The 22,320-nt window shown below is 46.9% G+C and overlaps 1 protein-coding gene across 3 annotated transcripts in view; it reads left to right on the top strand.

The window, feature by feature from the left end:
* The first annotated feature begins 18,488 nt into the window (after positions 1-18,488).
* NEDD4L (NEDD4 like E3 ubiquitin protein ligase) overlaps positions 18,489-22,320 on the top strand; it is a 260,860-nt gene continuing 257,028 nt past the window's right edge. For 2 of the 3 annotated variants that reach the window (XM_079994715.1, XM_079994714.1), the window contains exon 1: positions 18,490-18,979. In XM_079994715.1, coding sequence (XP_079850841.1) covers positions 18,932-18,979 — 48 coding nt within the window. In that variant the 5' untranslated portion in view covers positions 18,490-18,931. Of the gene's footprint in view, positions 18,980-22,320 lie in introns of all 3 variants that reach the window. The other variant, XM_079994713.1, reaches the window with a different exon arrangement.

Raw genomic sequence — 22,320 nt, 5'->3', positions numbered from 1 at the left:
GAACAGCTCTCCCACACAGGGCACCAAGCTGAGGGGGCACATCATCATCATCATCATCATCATCACCATTCTATATTTATTCAGGTACCTACTGAGAAGATCCATTTAAAAAGTAACTGTACCGAAAGGAATTATTGTGAAAATAAGGGGGGGGGGGAGGATTTTGTCCTCACTCAGAGTGCTATATTACCAAAGTCCCCCACCCCCTTGCTAGCTGGACATCTTTTATACAAAAAAATCTGCCAACTATGAAGCAGAGACATTGGCTAGATGAAGAAGTCTAGGCCAAGTTTAATTCAAAAAGTTGAAAGAAGTGGATCCCACTGTAAGCTACATCTTTAGCCTGAAGCAACTGCCACACAAGTGTGTGTATGTTGTGTGATTGTGTGATTGTGTGTGTGTATGAGAGAGAGAATGAACCCATTTCAGCTCCTGGGCTCCTGTTTTTTTAATAAAGAATCTTGCATAAATCAATGCACAGCGCGAGACTTTTGCCTCCAGCTGTGAATCAAATGTATGTGGGTTGATGAAAGAGCCTTCATTATGCAGGGGTGATAAATACATCACCTTCCCTCCCTCTCCCACCCGTCAGAGTCGGATGGGAAGACAAAAGGTGGATTGGCATAATGGGAACTTGGAAGCATCAGTGTAGCAGGAGGCTTAGAAATGCAAGCACATGTCTCTGGCTGGCAGGAACCGCGTGTTTCTCTTTAAGGGCATCAGCTGTGAAATGGCAATCAGTTAGTCTGGGGAAGCGGGTCGTGACTGGGGTAGGGAAGAGCCTCTATTATCCTCTCTTGTGTATCCCTGGCTCTTCAGTCATTAGTTTGCCATTTCGTGCAGGGCCCTTTTCCATATATGGCTGTGGAAAAAATCTCTCTCTTTCTCTGTCTCTTCCGGGAGCTACAGGGGGCGGGAGGCTTATGTCTCCATCAAGAGCAATGGCCTGCCCGTACTTTGATTTATGGCCTTTTCCATCACAATTTGTCTGCAGTACCTTTAAAGACCAATCTACTGGCATTCGTAGAGGTTTATTTATTTTATGCTTCTTTGGGCTTTTGGGGATGGGCTCAGAAGGCACAGCTTGGTCAAGGTCTGTGCACCAGACATTCTATAACCAGCTGATGCAAACAGGAATGCTAGCCATCTTGCAAAACAACAACAGCCCTGTTCTACATACATTTCATCCTAACTCAAAGAGCTTCTAGGACGAGGGCTGCCAGTGTTAAGGATAATGGTTTAATTTCCTGAAATGTTGCTTACGTTGCATTGGTGTGTGTTTATTTGTTATTTTTTGCATAGGGTTCTTCCTTTGGCAACAGCTCTCTCGTGATTGGCTGGCTGTGAGTCACATGAAAGAGGCATTCCATTCTGTTGTGACTGTTATTCAAATAACTGTCATTTTTAACTGTTTTCTGTTCTCTTTTCTCTCTGTGTGTGTGGGAGAATGGCTGCTGAGTTTGGCTTCTCTGGATGCTGCTGAGGGCAATGCGCTGTTGGTGTGCTCTGTCTGGGTTGAAGCAGACAGAGGAAGATCCCTAAATGTTAACAGGGAGGAGAAACCTGTGCTCTCTATAAGGAACGAAATGAGTAAGCATGAGGTTGTAGATATGTTCTTCTTTTCAGTCATATGAAAGTAAAGTTCTTTTGAATATTAAGAGTCTGGACATTTCATAGTACACACGTACACACACACACACACACACACACACACACACACACACCAACCAGTCAAGATCAACCAAGACTGGAACCAGCATTCTCTCCAGCAGCCTAGTCAATGTCCTCCTTTAGGGTTAGCCACTCGAAGCTAGAAAGAGCCAGTCCTGTGACAACAGAGTAAGATACCATTTGTGCCATAACTAGGGCTTCTTGCTGCGCACGACAAGATGGCGCCCTCTACCCATTCCATGCACTGAGGCGGAACCTTATTTCCACACTACCAATGTGATGGTGTCCTCCACTGTATCCAAGATCAAACCTGCCAAAAGGCATGTGCATCTCTGTAAAAGCCAAGTAAATTAGTAGTGGTGTGTATTCAGCCACATCCATAAGCACTATTATGGCACATTAACAGCCATGGCCTCTCCCAAAGCGCTCTGGGAGCTGTAGTTTGTTAAAGACACCGAGAGTTGTTAGGTAAAGGTAAAGGGACCCCTGACCATTAGGTCCAGTCGTGGCCGACTCTGGGGTTGCGGCACTCATCTCGCTTTATTGGCCAAGGGAGCCAGCGTACAGCTTCCGGGTCATGTGGCCAGCATGACAAAGCCGCTTCTGGCGAACCAGAGCAGCACACGGAAACGCCATCTACCTTCCTGCCGCAGCGGTACCTATTTATCTACTTGCACTTTTGACGTGCTTTTGAACTGCTAGGTTGGCAAGAGCAGGGACTGAGCAATGGGAGCTAACCCCGTCACGGGGATTCGAACCGCCAACCTTCTGATCGGCAAGTCCTAGGCTCTGTGCAGGCCCCTATTCCCCACACTGAACTACAGTTCCCAGAGTGGTATAAAAACAATTCTTCTTCCCCAGGAACTCTGGGAAATGTAGCTCTGCGAGGGGATCGAGGGCCTCTTAACAACTTTCAACACCTTTAACAAACTATAACTCCCAGGCTTCTTTGGGGGAAGCCGTAAGCAGAATGATAGGGCTTTAAATGCACAGTGCAAATGCCCTTGCTGACATATACACTCAAAAAGTTCAAATGGAAAAAGCATAACGTTTTGAGCCAAACCAGCAAATTCAGGACAAATCTCCTGAAGCTGTATATCATCCAGGTTGTCTGACCTTTGTGCAGATTTTTTTTCCCCTCCTTCAGTGATGTTATTCAAAGACTGAGTGCTTTTCCCCAAAGCTTTGTACTTCCTTCTGTTAGGTCGTTTTAGATCAACATCTAAATTAAGCAACATTCTAGCATGGTGCATTCCTGGGTAATTAGTGTTGTTGTACACCTTGCCACAGCGAGGGAGGGAGCACCCACACCACCCATCCTTCTGAAGGCTGAGGATACTGTACCTTTGTTATGTAAACAAGGATGTAAAATGTTCCAGCTTCTCTGCTCTAGACAGATTCCGCATGTTGAGCTTTCAGTTTCCTTGGAACAGTCTGTTTTCAGCCTTATATTTTGTAAGAACTGCGTAGCTGAAGTTCAGAGAGCTCTCTTTTCTTGTTGTAGGGGAAGATAGCTGAAATGGCGTATTGTACACAAATGATGTTCCTTCGATTTATTAATGGGTCAAGGAAATGGTCATTTTTCATTATGAGGAAGTCCCTTGTTATGATACTGTTTGAGTGAAGCAATCTGGTGGATGTATGTTTTCCTGTTTCTCTCGAAATACAGCCTTCCCAAAATGACATCATTGCTGGCTGCTGGTCACCACTTTTTGCCACAGCACAACTAAATATCTAGGGTCTCCTGAGTAAGGAGCAGGGAAGAGAAAATCTCCCAGGGTGCGAGGATGAGGGAAGAAAGGGAATCTCCCAGGCAAGATCTGGGGGGGGGGGGGTTCACCTTTCTCCGTGTGGGACAAGCTACGATTTACCTGCGAAAGAGGACTTTGTATTCTTTTTTCTCTCTTTTTGTTATGTTTTTGTTTAGTTCTTTTATTGTAATGCCTTAATAAAACTTTATAAAATAGAAATAAAAATACCCAGGGTCTCTTCTACCTTATCAGTTTCCTGCACTGTCCTGGCCTGTCCTGCACTGAAATTCTTTATGTGTTGACACATAAGTAATGTGAATCCAAGGTTTGTTAGTGAACTAATAATTTTGATGGGAAATTGATGAAGTAGGCATGGTGTATACATTCAATGATTCTGCACTGGGTATGGCAGTGATTGGCTAAACTGTCCTTACATCACAGAAGGACTGGATAGGAAAAGGAGCGTTCAGAAGCAGCACTAAAAGAGGCTTAGAGAATCTCAGGCTACAGGGCCCTCTATTTGGCCTCTCAGGCTACAGGGCCCTCTATTTGGCCTTTGTGACTCTATGCTTCATCTCATCCCCAATACACACTTCTTACTAGTTTTGCCTGGCTGGAAAGTTTCCTTGCTAGGATAGATCCGCAGCAGCAGATCTGAGGTTATGGTGATGGAAAGCAACAAAGTTTCTCCCCTATCAAATGTTTAATTTGTTTGTTTGTTTGTTTGTTTGTTTTTAAAGCTGGGGGTGGGGAATAAAAAGAGGGGCACAGCTATACAAGAAGAAGAAGAAGAAGAAGAGGAGGAGGAGGGGGGAGGAGGAGGAGGAGGAGGAGGAGTTTGGATTTGATATCCCACTTTATCACTCCCCTTCAGGAGTCTCAAAGCGGCTAACATTCTCCTTTCCCTTCCTCCCCCACAACACTCTGTGAGGTGAGTGGGGCTGAGAGAAGTGTGACTAGCCCAAGGTCACCCAGCAGCTGCATGTGGAGGAGCAGGGAAGTGAACCCAGTTCACCAGATTACGAGTCCACCACTCTTAATCACTACACCACGCTGGCTCCTCAAGACTACAGAGAGGCATGCAGATGGATTGCAGCCTTGTGTAGAAGGGTCATACCTAGGGTTGCCACAAAAATTGTTGAGCTTTTTTTAGGGAACCGCCCAGAGATAGTGATTTTAAGCTTTTGGAGCTTTTTTTTCATCACGTTGCCATACATCCGGGTTTTCCCTGATATTTTGCCGATTCAGCAAGATTCCCCCCAGACACCATTTTTACACCCGAAAACCAGGACATGTCAAGGATTTTCCTGACATATGTCAAGCCTAGTCGCACCTCTTGCCCTGAACTCTTTTGCCTTTGGTTCTACCCATCCCTGGCATCCGTTCCGCAGAAGGTTGCTCATAAGGGAAAGAGGCCTTCAGACTGAGAGATGTTTCCTCCAACCGCCCTGGACTAAAAGAAGCAGCCACAAAGGTCAGGGGCCTTTGAATGGAACACAGAAATTGGATGGGTTAAGAAGGACTTGGGCAGTTGAAAGGAGGGTGAGGGAGGGTAATCAGAATCCAAGAGGTATTCATGAAGGAAAATGGGCACAGACAATGCGCAAAGAGAAGAGATGCACATGACCTGGATCTGTGGAAGCAAAAGAGGCTACATTTTTAGTTGAAAGAGCTGGTCAAGTCTTTGGCTGTGGAGCATCTGGCTAAGAATTATTGGCAGTTTCCAAAAGGCCATCTGCCAGTACAGCATCTGGCTCACATGTGTTCTTCCACAGTATTGCACAAACCCGGATGATGCATTGTAATCTTTTCCCAGCCCCAGATTCTTCCCCAGATTTTGGCATCCCCATTATCCACAGCGCTCACACCTTGTTAATTTGATTTATCCTGTACTATATCACTAGTTCAGATGTGTATATATAAATACACGTATACCCAGGTCAACACCTTTGCAATTTGCTTCATGCATCTAATGACGCTGGCTCTTAATTATGGACATTAAGTATTATGAACAGTTAAGTATTTAAGAGGGAGCACTGCTTCCTCTATAGGAGGGCTCAGCAACATAAGGTCTACATTCTGACTTGCAAACACGTATTTCCTGCAATGTGGAAGGTGGGTTTTTGCAGGAGACAATCTGTATGAGAGAGACACCCAAGCGTCTCACCACCTCTTTGTTCTTCCCAGCAATCTCCCCACCTCTAGGCTTCCCCTGCTCCATTTCCAGTTATGGAACCAAGTGGGGATCAAACAGAAGGGAAGAGGGACTCCAGAGAGTTGGGGAATACTTAAGCAACTCCCTTTTGCAGACTGCCCTCTGCAAGTGCAAACGCTACAATTTGCAGGGACACTCCATGTTTGCATCAGAAAATGCTGTGTCCATAATCAGTATATATCTCAACTCCTTTTGGCTGTTTCCATCCAAAACAGAGTCCAGAATGGGGTTGCTTTTGCAAGTACATTACTGAAAGTTAAACTTGTGTTTCAAAGGTTGCTGTTTCTGCTTTCTGTTCTGTCTAGGTGTCCCGTGCTCATCAAATGTCATTTTGTGACTGATGGGGACATGCCCACCCACCTGGAAGCCTCTATCAAGGAGATTGTACTTTTTAAATATAATGTTGTGTTGTTGTTGTTGTTGTTTAGTCGTTTAGTCGTGTCCGACTCTTCGTGACCCCATGGACCAGAGCACGCCTGACACTCTTATCTTCCACTGCCTCCCACAGTTTGGTCAGACTCATGTTTGTGGCTTCGAGAAAATGTTGTACCCCACTCCAATCTCCAAGCAGGGGTTCCAGGCCCTTACCCAGGGTTCATGTTTCCTTTTGACAGGACCTAACTATTGAGGGGGTCTTTTACCTTTTACCTTACAGCAGAGACTGTGTTGTCCTTATGATATATGGTTTATTTACACACATATATAACCTGACCGTACAATGGAGGGGTCCACAGCATTAACACCACAAGAGGATCTTGCTTCTCCCATAATGTTTCTGAGCACAATTCAAAGTGTTGGTGCTGACCTTTAAAGCCCTAAACGGCCTCAGTCCAGTATGCCTGAAGGAGCGTCTCCACCCCCATTGTTCTGCCCAGACACTGAGGTCCAGTGCCACGGGCCTTCTAGCGGTTCCCTCACTGCAAGAAGCCAAGTTACAGGGAACCAGGCAGAGGGCCTTCTCGGTAGTGGCGCCCACCCTGTGGAATGCCCTCCCACCAGATGTCAAAGAGAAAAACAACTACCATCTGAAGGCAGCCCTGTTTAGGGAAGCTTTTTATCGACTATTGTATTTTGATATTCTGTTGGAAGCCACCCAGAGAGGCTGGGGAAACCCAGCCAGATGGGCGGGGTATAAATAATAAATTATTATTATTATTATTATTATTATTATTATTATTATTATTACCACCACCACAGCCTTTGATTCAAACAGAAATCAGGCATGGTTCTGACTCCATGGCTTCCCTGCCTGCGGCCTTGCTTCCAGCTCACATAACTCCAACTCTGCCTTTGTCTTTCTAATTATCAGAGAGCTGAGGAAGTGGGCGGGGCTCCTCTTTGATCTCTGGCACAGAGCCACTTCCTTTGTTACCTTAATGACCCATACTCAGGGGGCCATTACCTCACCAGGAAGTTGGCTTGGCTATTCCAGGAATTTTAATCCTTGCTTAGATTTTAACGTTAGCTGCATCCAGGAATAAGAAGGGTCTCAGCATACAGTTTACCCCCTGCCAGACTCATAACAATAGCATTTCCCCCTTCCTGGTTGTATGGAAAACTGTACTCAAAATGCCTACATGACCATCATGAGAAATCAAGATATATTTGCTTGTAAACACCTTCCCAGATCCCAGTAATTACATAAAAATAGATATGAGTTGATATGTACATTAAATATTATTATTATTATTATTATTATTATTATTATTATTAATACCCCGTCCATCTAGCTGGGCATCCCCAGCCACTCTGGGTGGCTTCCAACAAAATATTAAAATACTGTAATACATCAAACATTAAAAGCTTCCCTAAACAGGGCTGCCTTCAGATGTCTTCTAAAAGTCTACCGAGAAGGCCCTCTGCCTGGTTCCCTGTAACTTGGCTTCTCACAGTGAGGGAACCACCAGAAGGCCCTCAGGGCTGGACCTCAGTGTCCGGGCAGAACGATGGGGGTGGAGATGCTCCTTCAGATATAATGGACCGAGGCCATAAATATGGATCAGTGGGAATGTTAAGCAGTAATAAGAATATCTCTGAGCATGTCCAAACATATTCCCCTCCTCAACGCTATGGAACCCTGCTGGCTTCACATGGGATATGCCTTCAGGTTAGAAGCAAGGCCTCTCTGTAGTCTTGTACAACTGTGACCACTGGCGGAGGAATGGGGGGGCGGGGGAGTGCAACACCTCCGGCACCATTGAGGAGGGGGGTACCATCGCGGCTGCCCCCCCCGACATGCACTGCGCACCCCCCACTGTGGTGGGTGCCACACCCCCGCAGGCGGGGCATCACGCCCCCGGGACACATGCCATGCCTCCATGGGCGGCATGCCACACCCACACCCCCTCTCTGCCCCCCGGTGCTGGAGCATGCAGTATCGTCACTGACTGTGCCCCTCTTTTTATCCCCCCTCCCGCTTTAAAAACAAGCAAATTAAACATTTGATAAGGGGGGAACTTTGTTGCTTTCTTTCACCGTGACCTCAGATCCGCTGCTGCAGAAGAAGTCATGTGTTTTGCTTGCAAGCTTCCCACGGGATGCTCAGTGCCTGCATCCTGAAGGGAACAAGCAACATTGCAGTCAAAATCCGAACTAGGAACAAATTTTCCCCATTGTTGTTTGGATAACCTTTCGCTACTGTTTCAACTAGCATACTGTGGCATTCATGAGTTGCCAGAAGATTGCTGCTCATAATCGCTCAGCACTGGGAAACTGTTCATGTTGAGACTTTTTGTTTTTAATGGGTATTGTTTGGAGATAACAGATTGCCAGCTTGAAACCTCCAGTGCTTTGACACTTTAAAAATAATAATACCTGCCATAAGCTTTCAAAGCAGAGCAATATCCACAATATGTGTGGCTGGGGGTAGGCTGAAATTCTGGGAAACAGAGATCTTAGAAGAGGTCTGTTTAGAATTAAACCAACTACGAATGAGATACTTATAGAGCTGAGTTGGCCATGTTGACTAATAAATATTAATGGTAATGTTATCATATCCCTATCACTATGGAGTAATTGGATTTATTAATTCCTTAACAAATCTTAGGTAAAGGGACCCCTGACCGTTAGGTCCAGTTGCAGACGACTCTGGGGTTGTGGCGCTCATCTCGCTTTACTGGCCAAGGGAGCCAGTGTACAGCTTCCAGCTCATGTGGCCAGCATGACTAAGCTGCTTCTGGCGAACCAGAGCAGCGCACGCAAACGCCGTTTACCTTCCTGCCACAGCAGTACCTATTTATCTACTTGCACTTTGATGTGCTTTAGAACTGCTAGGTTGCAGGGAGCAGGGAGCAGGGACCGAGCAAAGGGAGCTCACCCCGTCACAAGGATTTGAACCGCCGACCTTCTGATTGGCAGTTTAGACCACAGCGCCACTTATTAAATAGTTTAAAAAATTACCCCATCCCCCATCTGGTTACATCCCCCCCCCCAAAAAAAATGGGCAAATCACTCATAGCATAATCATAATGACTCATTGCTAACCCTTCTCTTGAGACATGAAATACCCGTGTCAGCATTTTCTACTTTCACCAGTTCTGACATGGCAGGAAAGAGATGAATCACTTTGTTTCTTGGGGCAACGTGGGATGACTTGATCCAGAACTGTATGTGTCAGGGAACTGACATTGGAGCCAGCAGTGGTGGCAGGGCTCCCAAGCGATGCCGGAGAAGGGCCAAGCAGGGAGAGAGGGAACTCATCGGCTGGGGAAGGAAATCAGCGTAACACCAGGGATAAAGGGGGGCGGTTGGGGGAATCGGAGAGGGGTCTCCAGGATTCTTCGCTGGAGACCAGCGGGGAGAACACAGGTCCTCCTCTGCCCACACCCACCCTGCGCAGAAGACTTCCGCACAGGGAAAGTAGGCGTAGACTTGGCGTCAAAGAGGTTCTGTGCTGGAAGAAGTTTAAGAAACGCCCACTGATGGATTCTGCTAGCGACTGAACAGCCACGAAGTGAAGGGCTGTCCAGTCAGGAAAGGTTTAACCAGGCTACCTAGCCAGGAGTGGTAGCAACTTACGCACGAGCAAACCCCATACATCCATTACAGTATGCATGGCACACAAATGGCATATGCTCAGTTGTGCCATTAGAATTTCAAAGGTTATTTGAAATTGGGTAACTATTGCACAAACCTGCTCAGGATTATGGGCCCTTAACCGTTTTATGGAAGGTAACTGCAATGGGTTAAGACATGGGTAGGCAAACTAAGGCCTGGGGGCCAGATCTGGCCCTATCGCCTTCTCAATCCGTCCCGCAGATGGTCTGGGAATCCGTGTGTTTTTACATGTAGAATGTGTCCTTTTATTGGAAAGGCATCCCTGGGTTATTTGTGGGGCATAGGAATTCATTCATTCCCGCCCCCAAAATATAGCCCAGCCCCCCACAAGGTCAGAGGGACAGTGGACCAGTCCCCCGTTAAAAAAGTCTGCTGACCCCTGGGTTAAGAGCTTCAGCCTCTCTGCCATGATGTGGACATATGGATCTGTCAATACAGTGGTACCTCAGGTTAAGTACATTCCGGAGGTTCGTTCTTAACCTGAAACAGTTCTTCACCTGAAGCACCACTTTAGCTAATGGGACCTCCCGCTGCTGCTGCGCCGCCGGAGCACGATTTCTGTTCTCATCCTGAAGCAAAGTTCTTAACCTGAAGCACTATCTCTGGATTAGTGGAGTCTGTAACCTGAAGCGTATGTAACCCGAGGTACCACTGTATCCATTTCTGGTTTGTTTTTTTTCATAAATCCTGTTCTTCCCATTTCAGCATCCATTTGCAATTTATTTATTTTTTGCATGAAAATTTGAATACATTATTTTATTCTGTTTTGCCTAGTTTGGATATTCTTCTCTGGCATGGTTTTGTATGTTATTTTCATTAAAATGTGTGCATTTTGTGTGCAATTTCCCTGAATATGTGCACGTTTCCTACATATTTTGATGGGGGGGCGGGGTTTGGAGAACTGCATCACAAAATTCAAAGAAGTGCAGATTTTTCAAAGGACAGCTGCATTTGGGTTCATGTGTTGCTTCAGGAAGTGCAAGTTTGGTAGGTTTGCATTAAAATACAAAGACAAAGTTCTCTCCTATGTGGAGGGAGGCTTGGTGACTGGGAAAACAAGCAGCCAGGTAACCAGCGTGATGGACTTAACCTCTATTTCCAGTCCATGTCTCTTTTGCCTGTAATTATTCCTAAAATCTGGGGAAGGGGAGAGATGGGGACTTAGAAGGTACTCGCGGGACATCAGAGGACATTGCAGGAGCAGCCAACATTTCAGGGGAGGGGGACTCACCACCAGAACCAGAGGTGCCCCCGTCTCCAAGAACATGGCCAGCTCTGAGGCACCAGCAGGAAGTACACTGCCAGGAGACGGAGGCATGCAAGGGAACACAGCCCAGCTCATTAGTGGACCAGGTGGAGATCATGGGGCTCATTAGGTCTGGGAGAAGGTATGACATGGTCACACAGCTGGATTAGGCTCAGGGCAGGTGAGGATCACAGTGGAAAGACACAGCTGCTCAGCTGGAGCAAACTCAGGCACAGCAATCTAATATGGAAAGGATAAAAGTGAAGCAAGGCAGAGAGACTCTGTATCTGCTAAACTTTCTCTGTTGATGGACCACGGTTTGACTGCTTGTGGGACTCCACTGGACTGTGACTTCTGGACTATCCTCAGGTGTTGTCAGGCTTCAGGGAATCAGCTTCCTCCGCCGTGCAGCAGTAAATAAGATCAAACAAAAGGAACGTCTTACCAGTTAGATTATTTAATAATCACAGTGAGAGACAACAGATTATGTCTCGCTAGAAATGACGGTGCTCCCAGTTACTGCCCTCCCTCAGCCCCATTAATCTATGTCACTCCTACGTCTTATAATCTGAGTTTGTACCCTCTGTGCTTTCTGTTCTACTTTCTGAGCTCTTCTTGACTTTGGGGAGGGTGGTGGAGGTATGCTGTCCAACGACTGTGAATCTGTTAACCCTCCCTCTCCCAGTGTTTCTTCTTCTTCTAGCTGTTCCCCATCCAGTATTTCCCAGCTTCTGCCTTCTGAACTATGCCCCTCTTCAAACCACTGGTCCAAATCAACGCTGTCCTCCTGTTCCTGGGAAAATTCAGGATCAGGGAGAGGTGGTGGCTCCCACCATCCCTCCTCAGTATTAGGATATAGTTCCATTCCACCTTAAAAGGGAACAGGCTGTTGTGTGTCACATGCGTGTTTACTTCCAGCACTCACTGGGAACTTCCGTTGTATGTTGCTTTTGCTATACTGCTGTTTTGCTGGACACGAAGGCAAGCAGACATGTTTTCCTTTGTTCCTGAACTATGCTAAATAAAATACTGTATGTTATGCTTGCACATCGTTCTGTCCGCCTCTTCCATTGTGGAGATTTACACACTCTGCTGACAGAGCGTGCACGGGTCTCTAAACGTATCTGAGGCTCGTGTCACTGACTGACTGATGCTGTTCCACGGGAGACCAGTGATCGTCTGGAGCCAACTGGGGGCCTGCCAATTGCCCCCGACTCCTGGCAGCATCCCAACAACAGCATGGCAGCATCCCAGCACTCAGCACAGTCCCTGACAGGTGTTCCCAACCTGGATCTTCTGCAGCGGCAGAAACCTGACCTTACGGATTGTACTTTGGACGTTGCTCATTGTATTGGACCTGGCTGTTTGGACTGTCTGACTATTCCCTATGACTATGCCATTGGGACTGTGTGTGTGCTATCAGGACTGACCACCAGGTATGCCAGGTATGTCCATCCCACCAAGTCTGCCCAGGAGGAGATCATGGTCAAAGGGAGAGATGGAGCAGAAATAAACAGGGCTGTGGTCCTGCTGTCTCTCTCACAAGAAGGGTCATCCCCAGAGCGAACTCTGGACAGGCATGCCACCTCTGTGCTTCCCAAATGCTTCATAGGCTTTATGGCGCTTGTTTGCTCCCCTGGGGTTTATATCCCATCTGATTTCTGCCTGGGAACTGTGAATACTTAATGGGCTTCTGGTGAAGGAAAGTATGCAACACCCCAGGTCCTCGCAGACCTGCCATCAATCACCAGCGTGGATGTCGGCAGCGCCGCACAAGGCAACGGCGGGCCTGTATTCACTCCAGCGCCATCTATTACCCTAAATATAATATCTAAAGAGGAATTATGCATGTAGTCCCAGCAAGAAAATAAACCAGTGATCTCTGTGATGAATGAGCTGCTGAGGCAACAGCCAGCCAATCACCCAGCTGGTGTGCACAAGAGAGAACTAATTTTTCTGTATTTGAATCGTAGACCCATTCATCAGTCAGAGACGTTCCACCTTTCTGCAGGAAATTTTATCCCATCCTGTTACAGAGGACATTGGGAAATTTGGTGCGGGACAACAGAGAAACTGTGTCTCTCCCTCCTTGCCTCTCCCTATGTCTATATGTGAAGCAATCATGCGCTTCTCTCTTTCAGCCTCTCTGCGTATACGTTTTGGTGAATCGTCACATTCTTACCCTTCAAACGCAGAATTTAAAAAAACATGCTAATTCATGGAAGCATGTCTATCAATAGCTATGAAATTCAGCTTTTCAATTGACAGGCTTCCATTTCTCTTGGGTGACAAGCAAACGCAAGCAAGCAGGCAACACACCATTGCTCTTTTTTATTCCAGTGCTGTTCATATTGTCATGAACTTTGCCAAGCTGTGGACTGTACAGTTGGAAGGGACCCCGAGGGTCATCTAGTCCAACCCCCTGAAATGCAGGAATCTCAGCTGAAGCATCCATGACAGATGGCTATCTAAACTCTACTTAAAAACCTCCAAGGAAGTCCACCACTTCCTGTTGCACCGTTGAGCAGCACTTACCGTCAGAATGGTCTTCCTGATGTTTAGTCAGAATCTCTTTTCTTGTAACTTGAAATCATTGGTTCGGGTCCTAGACTCTAGAGCAGGAGAAAACAAGCTTGCTCCATTCTCAGCTATCATAGCTCCTCTCAGTGTCTTCTTTGCCAGGCTAAACATACTCAGCTCCCTCAACCATTCCTCATAACACTTGGTTTCCTTCCAGACCCTTGTTCATCTTGGTCGCCCTCCTCTGTACACGTTCCAGCTTTTCTGTATCCTCCTTAAATTGTGGCACCATCCTGCCAACACCCCTGGTGTGAACAGAAACAGAACCAAATCTGACACTAAGGAAGTCATGCTGATGTGAGCAGCTGGAAAACACACTGGGAAAGACAGCTTCACTGCACTCTAAGGCAGGAATGTGAACACACCAGTAGTGTAGGAAGGCAGGGGCTGGGGGTAGGAGGTTGAAGGGTGGCACTGGAGCTGCAGAGTGACACAATTTTGGTGGATCTCCTAACCAAAGCTCAACAGCTTTGGGCGATCTCTTTAAAAAAGCTCTGTCCCAGGCTATGCCACTGAAACACACCGAGAATATCTGCCTCATACTGAAGTCTGTTCCTTTTCTCTTACATAGGTAAGGTAAAGGTAAAGGACCCCTGGATGGTTAAGTCCAGTCAAAGGCGGCTATGGGGTTGTGGCGCTCATCTCGCCTTCAGGCCAAGGGAGCCAGTGTTTGTCCACAGACAGCCCTCCGGGTCATTTGGCCAGCATGACTAAACCGCTTCTGGTGCAATGGGACACCGTGATGGAAACCAGAGCGCACAGAAACGTTGTTTACCTTCCCACCGCAGTGGTACCTATTTATCTACTTGCACTGGTGTGCTTTCGAACTGCTAGCTTGGCAGGAGCTGGGACAGAGCAACAGGAGCTCACCCCGTCACAGGGATTCGAACTGCTAACCTTCTGATCAGCAAGCCCAAGAGGCTCAGTGGTTTAGACCACGGTGCCACCTATGTTCCTTTCACCTGGATTACATAATCCTTAGCTGGGGAAGAGATTGAGGAAGGGAGAAGAAAAGTATGCCTTTTGGTGGCAGACAGTAACTTCTGAGTACCATTGCTGGGAACTGCAAGAGGGAAAAGTGCTCATGTGCTTGAGGGTTTCCTACAGCCATCTTGCTGGCCAGTCTAAGAACAGGATGCCGGACTGGACAGGCCATTGGCCTGATCCAACAGGCTCTTCTTATGTTCTTATCTCGGGTATGTTAAATCCCACTGTATCAAATGGGGCTTTACTCTCAGGTAAGCGCATAATAGGAGTGTAGCCTAAGTGGGGACATGAAATAGATATACAAAAATATGCAGTGTGAAGAAAAATCAACTCTCTCTCTTACACTCATTCATAATACTAGAAACCAGTGTCAACAAGTCAATTAAAAGGAAGCTTTTGTTGAAACAAAGCACAATGAACTTATGGGCTTTAGGGCTATTTTAAATAGCTTTAAAAAGAGATTAGACAAGTTGACAAAGGGCAGGTTTAGCTGCCAGCTCAAAGCACAATATTTAGCATGTCTACTCAGAAGTAAGTTCCATTGTGTTCAGTGAGGCTTAGCAGGTGTAGGACTGTAGTGTTAACCCCTGGCAGTTATAAATAGAAATGCAATTTCAGAGACTGCACATTAGGGGGAAGATGATGGCTCTTACTCTCTGCTTGCATATTTCAGAGTCAATGTGCTGGATGCTGTGGGAAAGGGGATGTTATTCAGTAAAGCTCTTCTCATGTTATGTCTGGGATAGGCAACCTGCAGCCACTCAGCTTCCATCATCCCTGGTCATTGGCCATGTTCTCTAGGGCTGGTGGGACTTTGACTCCAACTGCAGGCCCTCCATACCTAGTGTATCACTGACCTGAGGCTGGTTAAAGACCTCGAGTTATCTAACAGTAAGGCAAATGCTTTTAGCTCACCAATCTTTGGGAGAAGAATAGGTTAAAGAGTAAACCCTACACAAATCTGGAGTGGAGTCCTTAAAGTGGTTGGATGGTTGTTGTTTAGTCGTTTAGTCATGTCCGACTCTTCGTGACCCCATGGACCAGAGCACGCCAGGCACTCCTGTCTTCCACTGCCTCCCGCAGTTTGGTCAAACTCATGTTGGTAGCTTCAAGAACATTGTCCAACCATCTTGCCTTCTGCCGTTCCCTTCTCCTTGTGCCCTCCATCTTTCCCAACATCAGGGTCTTTTCCAGGGAGTCTTCTCTTCTCATGAAGTGGCCAAAGTATTGGAGCCTCAGCTTCACGATCTGTCCTTCCAGTGAGAACTCAGGGCTGATTTCCTTCAGAATGGAGAGGTTTGATCTTCTTGCAGTCCATGGGTCTCTCAAGAGTCTCCTCCAGCACCATAATTCAAAAGCATCAATTCTTCGGCGATCAGCCTTCTTTATCGTCCAGCTCTCACTTCCATACATCACTACTGGGAAAGCCATAGCTTTAACTATACGGACCTTTGTCGGCAAGGTGATGTCTCTGCTTTTTAAGATGCTGTCTAGGTTTGTCATTGCTTTTCTCCCAAGAAGCAGGCATCTTTTAATTTCGTGGCTGCTGTCACCATCTGCAGTGATCATGGAGCCCAAGAAAGTAAAGTCTCTCACTGCCTCCATTTCTTCCCCTTCTATTTGCCAGAAGGTGATGGGACCAGTGGCCATGATCTTAGTTTTTTTGATGTTGAGCTTCAGACCATATTTTGCGCTGTCCTCTTTCGGCCTCATTAAAAGGTTCTTTAACTCCTCCTCACTTTCTGCCATCAAGGTTGTGTCATCTGCATATCTGAGGTTGTTGATATGTCTTCCGGCAATCTTGATTCCGGCTTGGGATTCATCCAGCCCAGCCTTTTGAATGATGAATTCTGCATATAAGTTAAATAAGCAGGGAGACAATATACAGCCTTGTCGTACCCCTTTCCCAATTTCCCCAAACTCCATGGACAAAGACAACAGGTTGGATGGTGCCTTGTGCCAGTTCCTTCAGGTGTCAAACGTATTGCCCTGCTTTCCTTTGGAGCACATCAGTGATGCCGAGAGGGGGTTCTTGTTGGGCATCCCAGGACCTCCATGCACACTGCCTAGGCTTGTGCCCCAGAGTGGTCACTTTGGTCCTGCAAATGCAGCAAAAACAATGTGGGAGGCAGTAGTTATGGGTTAGTCTGCAGCCACAGCAGGAGCTCTGATTCTCCAGTGGTTTGACACCACCCCTGGAGGTGCACTGCATTGTCTCTCAAGACAGACAAAGATATCTAGAAAGGGGGATGGGTTTGTAACACCCTTCTGTTCCATTCCTGTTTGGAGAACAGGACACAGAAGCTTCCCGTCCCTGGTTTTTAGAAAAGGTGAGGAAATTGCTTTCTATAATAGGGATGAATCACCAGTTTTGCTCTCTGGTGCTTTTGGAATCCAGTTTCCCGCAAAAAAAGAAATAAATGTCATTGTGCCCCCTCCTTCTTCCCACGTATAATCTCAGTGCAGTCAACCTCAAACAAAAGCATGACAATGAGATTCCTGAAAGTTAGTGATCAGTGAAGGTGTTTGCAGTGTACACCGCAATGCGAGCGTGTGTCCAAAATAAAGGTTTTGTTGGCCCAATGAATATTGTGAATAAAAGTGTTTTAACAGACTGAAAAACAAACACACTGCAGCGGAACTTGTTTGTCGTTCAAACACCATCCTTCTTTGTTTCTAACTCAAACATCGGAGCACAGGAGGAACAAGGTGTTTTAAACCGAACCGAAGAGATTTGCCGACCTGATAAAAATGCCGTGTAAACACAGCCCTACAGAACCCAAAGCTTAAAAACAAAAGAGAGCCCTCCTAGATCAGCCCAAATTACTTGCTTTTTTATAATCATTATTACACCTATCTGGTTTTGCATTAATTTTCCTTTAGAAAAAATGAGAGAATTTCACCTTACCGGAGCTAGAGCTTGCAATTCCTCATCGTGGCCATTGGGAGGCGCCTTCTCCTCTGGAGTCGGCCTCGGGAAGCCGAACGTGCGCTGTATGTGTACCGAGGGCGCGCGCGCGCGCGTGTTGGAATGAGAAACCGTGTGCTCGTGTAAATAAAGGAAACGCAACAATAAAAAAAATGAAACAGCAATTACTGCTTCTACTTAAGAACAAAGCAAAACGCCCGCACGACCCCCGTTTACAGGAGGGGAGCCTAACCATGTTTCTCAGATGCACATTTATATTGTATCCGGGAACAAATAGGCCTAGGATTAAACTAAGTTATAATGAAATAAATGGGATTTAGAATATTAAGAAATGTGAATAAGATGGACTATGATTGGAAATTGTTTTAGTTTAATAAGGATACTGGAAAGCTGTTACCTTCAACTACAAGGAAACTCAGAAGGGAGGGACTAGAGAAAGTCAACCAAGATGTTTAAAAGGTTGGATTTGTAAAGAATTAAGATTGTTGTTATTGTTTATCTTTTTATTGTTCTTTTTTTTTCGTTCATTGATGTATTTTTCTTTATATTTTTCTGTTTTTGTGTATCATTCTGCTTTGTGGTTTTTGTTATCATTGTGGAAAATCTAATTTTAAAAATCTAATAATTTTTAGATAGATAGATAGATAGATAGATAGTATAGTATAGTATCCGGGCAACAATCTTACCAAAAGTGCAAAATTCGGAAATGTATCCCACGCCTTCCGATCTGCAAACCCCGCACCTTCCCCTCCCCCGCAGCCCAGAGTTTTGCATTCCATCCCTTGCCACCTTTTCCTTCCTTTGAACCGTCGCGAGCCCAAACTCTCCAGAAGGGAAAAACAGAAGAAATCCAAAAGTGAGAGCTGTACAGTAGTTGGGGGTGGGAAACGAGGCAACCTACCCCACTGGTTCCTCTAAGCTCCGCCTCTCATTATTGATAGCGCTTTCGATTGGCCTGGGCGGGGCTCTCTGCCCGCCCCCCCCGCGAATTTCTTGGGAGCTCCGCCCCCTGCTTTCTCTTAGCTCCGGAGCTCAAGGAAAGGGCTTTTTTTTCCGCTCTTGATTGCGCGCGGCTCGCCAGCGGCTGCAATAGAACCGTTCCAAGCCCGGGCGCAGAAGCAGGAAGGAGGGGAACCTTCAGGTCGCGGGTTCGAGTCCCCGCTGGTTCCGTCGCTTCCTCCCACCACTCCCGCAGCTCGGGTGGAAGAGGAGAAACAGCTGCATATTTGCACCCCGCGCTCCCACGTCCTCCTTCCCTCTCTTGTGGGTGGCCGGGTAAAGGAAAGCCGCACTTTCCCCAGCCCCCGCCCCACCTGGATCTGGCCGCCTGACTCTTGCTGGGAGAGAGAAAGCTCCGCGGCTGCTGCTCCTCTTGTCGTGCTTGGTGGTGCATCGCTTGCCTTGCAAGGACACCCGCTCCGCCGCTGCTTTCCTTTCGTTGGCCGGCTTTCGCCTCGCTGCCCGAGGGGCCCCCTCCCCCGCAGCCCTCCGGATCCATGGCGACTGGGTTGGTGGAGCCGGTCTATGGACTTTCGGAAGAAGAGGTAAGCCGGGCGCCGGGAGAGAGAGAGAGAGCGGGGCTGAGCGATGCACGCGTGTTTCCGGGGTGTGTGTGTGTATATATATATATATATATGTGATGTGCGTGTCATGTTTTGGAGCGTCTCCCCAGCACTCTTTGTCCCTGCCCGCTTTGCATTCCGGTTTGCAAAACAGGGAAGTCGTCCCTTCCCCCCCTCCCCCGCCCTTTCTCTCTCTTTTTTTGCAAATTGGGTGGGGAGAAGAGGGGGAGGAAACCAGGGTGGGGGGCAGGAGAGGAAAGGGGGCAACGAAGGATTTTCTGTGGCTGAGGTTGCCTTGCAAAAAAAAAAAACACACACACACACACACCAGAGCATTGCATGGGCAGAGGTTGCCTTGCAAAAAAAGCATTGCATGGGCACTGTAGACGAGGTGGGGGGGAGGGAAAGAAAGAGAAATGCGTGTTTCCCTTTCTGCAAAGAGATATTGGGACTTGAACGAAAGCTTGTTATCGCATCATCTCGATTGGGGGATCAGGGTGGTATCTTGCCAACAAAGCGAAAGTCTTTGAGCTCCAGTTCCTCCGGTTGGGAGCGGTGTGGAAATGCAAAGCCAGGAGTGTGTGGGGGGGGGGAGGGACAGGAGGTCCCGTGGGGGTTTCCCTCCGACGAGCTCTGCACTCCCCGCCCCCCCCCCCACTCTGGATGAAGCCAGCCCTCCCAAGTCAAAAATGCAAAATAAATAAATAAAATGCGAAATGCAGAGTTAGAACGGGGCTTGCTGGATGGTCCTTTGTCAACAACAGGTTCTGCTTCCTAGCAAAGCCAGGGGCTTTGGAGTGAAAGCTGGGAAGGAAAGGGGCGGGGTGGCGAGCCAGGTGAGCGGCCTCTTTATGACTGCACAGGTAGGTGAATTGCGAGGTGGGAGAGGAGTAGCATCTTTTCCATTGTTTCCCTTGAGATGAGCGGAGAGGACTTGGAAGGCTGTGTGCTTCCTACAGCACGTGTGCAAATAGGAGAGAGAAATGTTCCTCATAGTTTAAATCTCCTCTTTTCCAGGAACTCTGAATATGGTGTACTTAATGAATCATATGAAAGAAACGATGGACATGTGTATGTGTGTGCGTGTGCATGTGAACTACGTATATGGGCTTTCCCAGGAAGAATGGCTTGTACCAGCAATTGCACAGAAATGCTTCCCGGTCGACCCATTTAGTCTTCCGCAGCAGGTATTGTTGACATGGGCATTTATAGAGCGCTTTTTGGTTGGCGAAGCAAGTGTTGCCACCCAGATGTGCCACAACCCGTGTTTTGCGATGGTTGTGTGAATTTGGATGCCCATGCGCACATGGGAGATGAGCAAACGGAGGGATAAATGATTCTGTCATTCCATTAGCGTACTGTCTAAGCTTTTGCTTTAAAACAAAAAACCACCATTGATATATTGTGGGGTAGATCTAGGAAAGGGGCTTTGTTTGGTGGCAGTGAGGACCCAATGCGAGCTTATAAAATCACCACACCAGTGAGTGACATGCCATGGAGGGAGCGAATTTGGGGCTGGAACAGAGACTGGGAACAGAGGAATGGCAGGCAAGAATCGTGAGCCAAGGAAACAGGAGTGCTTGTGTGTGTGTGTGTGTGTGTGTGTGTACATGCAGAAGACTTGGCCCTGGTTTCCTTGCTCCTCCCCCTTACCAATCAATAGGGAGCAATATTGTGCTCGCTTTGCTTACTTCTTTTCCCATCTCTTCTCGTTGCTCCCTTTCCAGTCTGTGTAGGTGAAGGCAGAAGCTGCTCACATCTGCACATCTTCCGTCTCCCGGGCAATGTGCATTTCCAGATGTGCGGTAGGAAAGCGTGGGTGTATTTTGAAGAAGAAGAAAAAAAGAATGATCAGGCCAAGCTGGGATAGCTCATTTGCTAGAGCATGAGGCTCTGAATATCAGGGGCTGCGAGTTCAAGCCCCGTGTTGGGCAAAAGATTCTTGCATTGCAAGGGGTTGGATTAGATGACCCACAGGGTCCCTTCGAACTCTGCGATCCTATGATTCTAAAAAGCTGGTAGTGGAGGTATGTTTACACACCCTCAGGTTGGAAGGGACCACAGGATCATGGGGGGGGGGGGAGATTTGTAAGCTGCAGTTTGTTTGCTGAAACGTAAATCCGGTAGGGCGAGAGGGTTGGGTGACAACTTTGCCTTCTCAGAACTGTGAAACTAACACGGCAACAAAATTAATAGGAACAGGTACTGCTTGGGTGTTGGGGTGGTTTTTGTGAGGAAGACACGTGGGAATGCATTATTATTACTATGATTATTAATTAAATTTGTATAGTGCCCTGTAGCAGAAGATGCCAGGCTGGCTTACAACATAAAAATAGAAAATGGAAACACAAAATACATAATAAAACAAAAGCAAAACAAACCAGCAACCCCAATACATTTAAAATGCCATAGAAAGTTAATCAGCCAAACAGCTAGTCGAATAATAATAATAGTAATTTTTTATTTATACCCCTCCCTCCCCAGCCAAGATAGGGCTCAGGGTCTTGAGGAACATTTTCTCCTGGTGCCTAAAGATATGTAATGACGGTGCCAGCCAAACCTCCCTGGGGAGAGTATTCCACAAACGGGGAGCCACCACAGAAAAGGCCCGTTCTTGGGTTGCTATCCACAAGACCTCTCATGGAGGAGGCCCATGAAGAATGTAGATACTGGATAGAAAAGACACTGGGATGGTGTCCCATTGTAATCAATGGGGATTTGAACCCAGGTCCTAGTCTGATGCTCCAAATACTATGCCAATCTGGCTCTTAGTGTTTTTGCACATAGACATGTGCATAGGGATTTCGATGGTGGCCTCAAAGTGCAGGTAGGTTGATAGTGGTTCTTAAAGTCTGGTGGTTGCAGATTTAGCTGGGCATAATGTTTTCTCAGTTTCATGTGCGGAGGGATATGAAATTGAGCGTGATCAAGCATATTTTGTTGCATATATAAAATTCCAATGGTTGGTGCTTGGCGCTCAGTCCTTGGTCCTTAAAAAAAAGTTATCTAATCAGCTGTTTATGTGCCCAATCTGGAGGGCAAAGATTGCTTCTGCTAATGTATAATCTTGCAGGAGCCTTTTGGGTTTTGCTGCTCTGCAGATAATGCCAACGCAATTCCTCATCCAAATTCCCTGGTGTTATATTATTAGCCATAATGGCCAAGGCAGTAAAAATCACAGCAGATAAAAGTTCAAGCGCTATTAAATTGTACATGGACCTTTTGTGCACGATCAGAGTCTAGTTTAAGACTCAGTGGTTCTGAAGAGGAAGCCTGAAGCCTGTCCTAAACAACTGCTGACATTAGAGCCACTGTATGCCTTT

Source organism: Podarcis cretensis (genome assembly GCF_951804945.1).
Source record: "Podarcis cretensis genome assembly, chromosome: 11".
Classification (NCBI taxonomy): Eukaryota; Metazoa; Chordata; class Lepidosauria; order Squamata; family Lacertidae; genus Podarcis; species Podarcis cretensis.
Note: the sequence above shows the minus strand (reverse complement) of the source record. Positions and strands in the feature narration are given on the sequence as shown.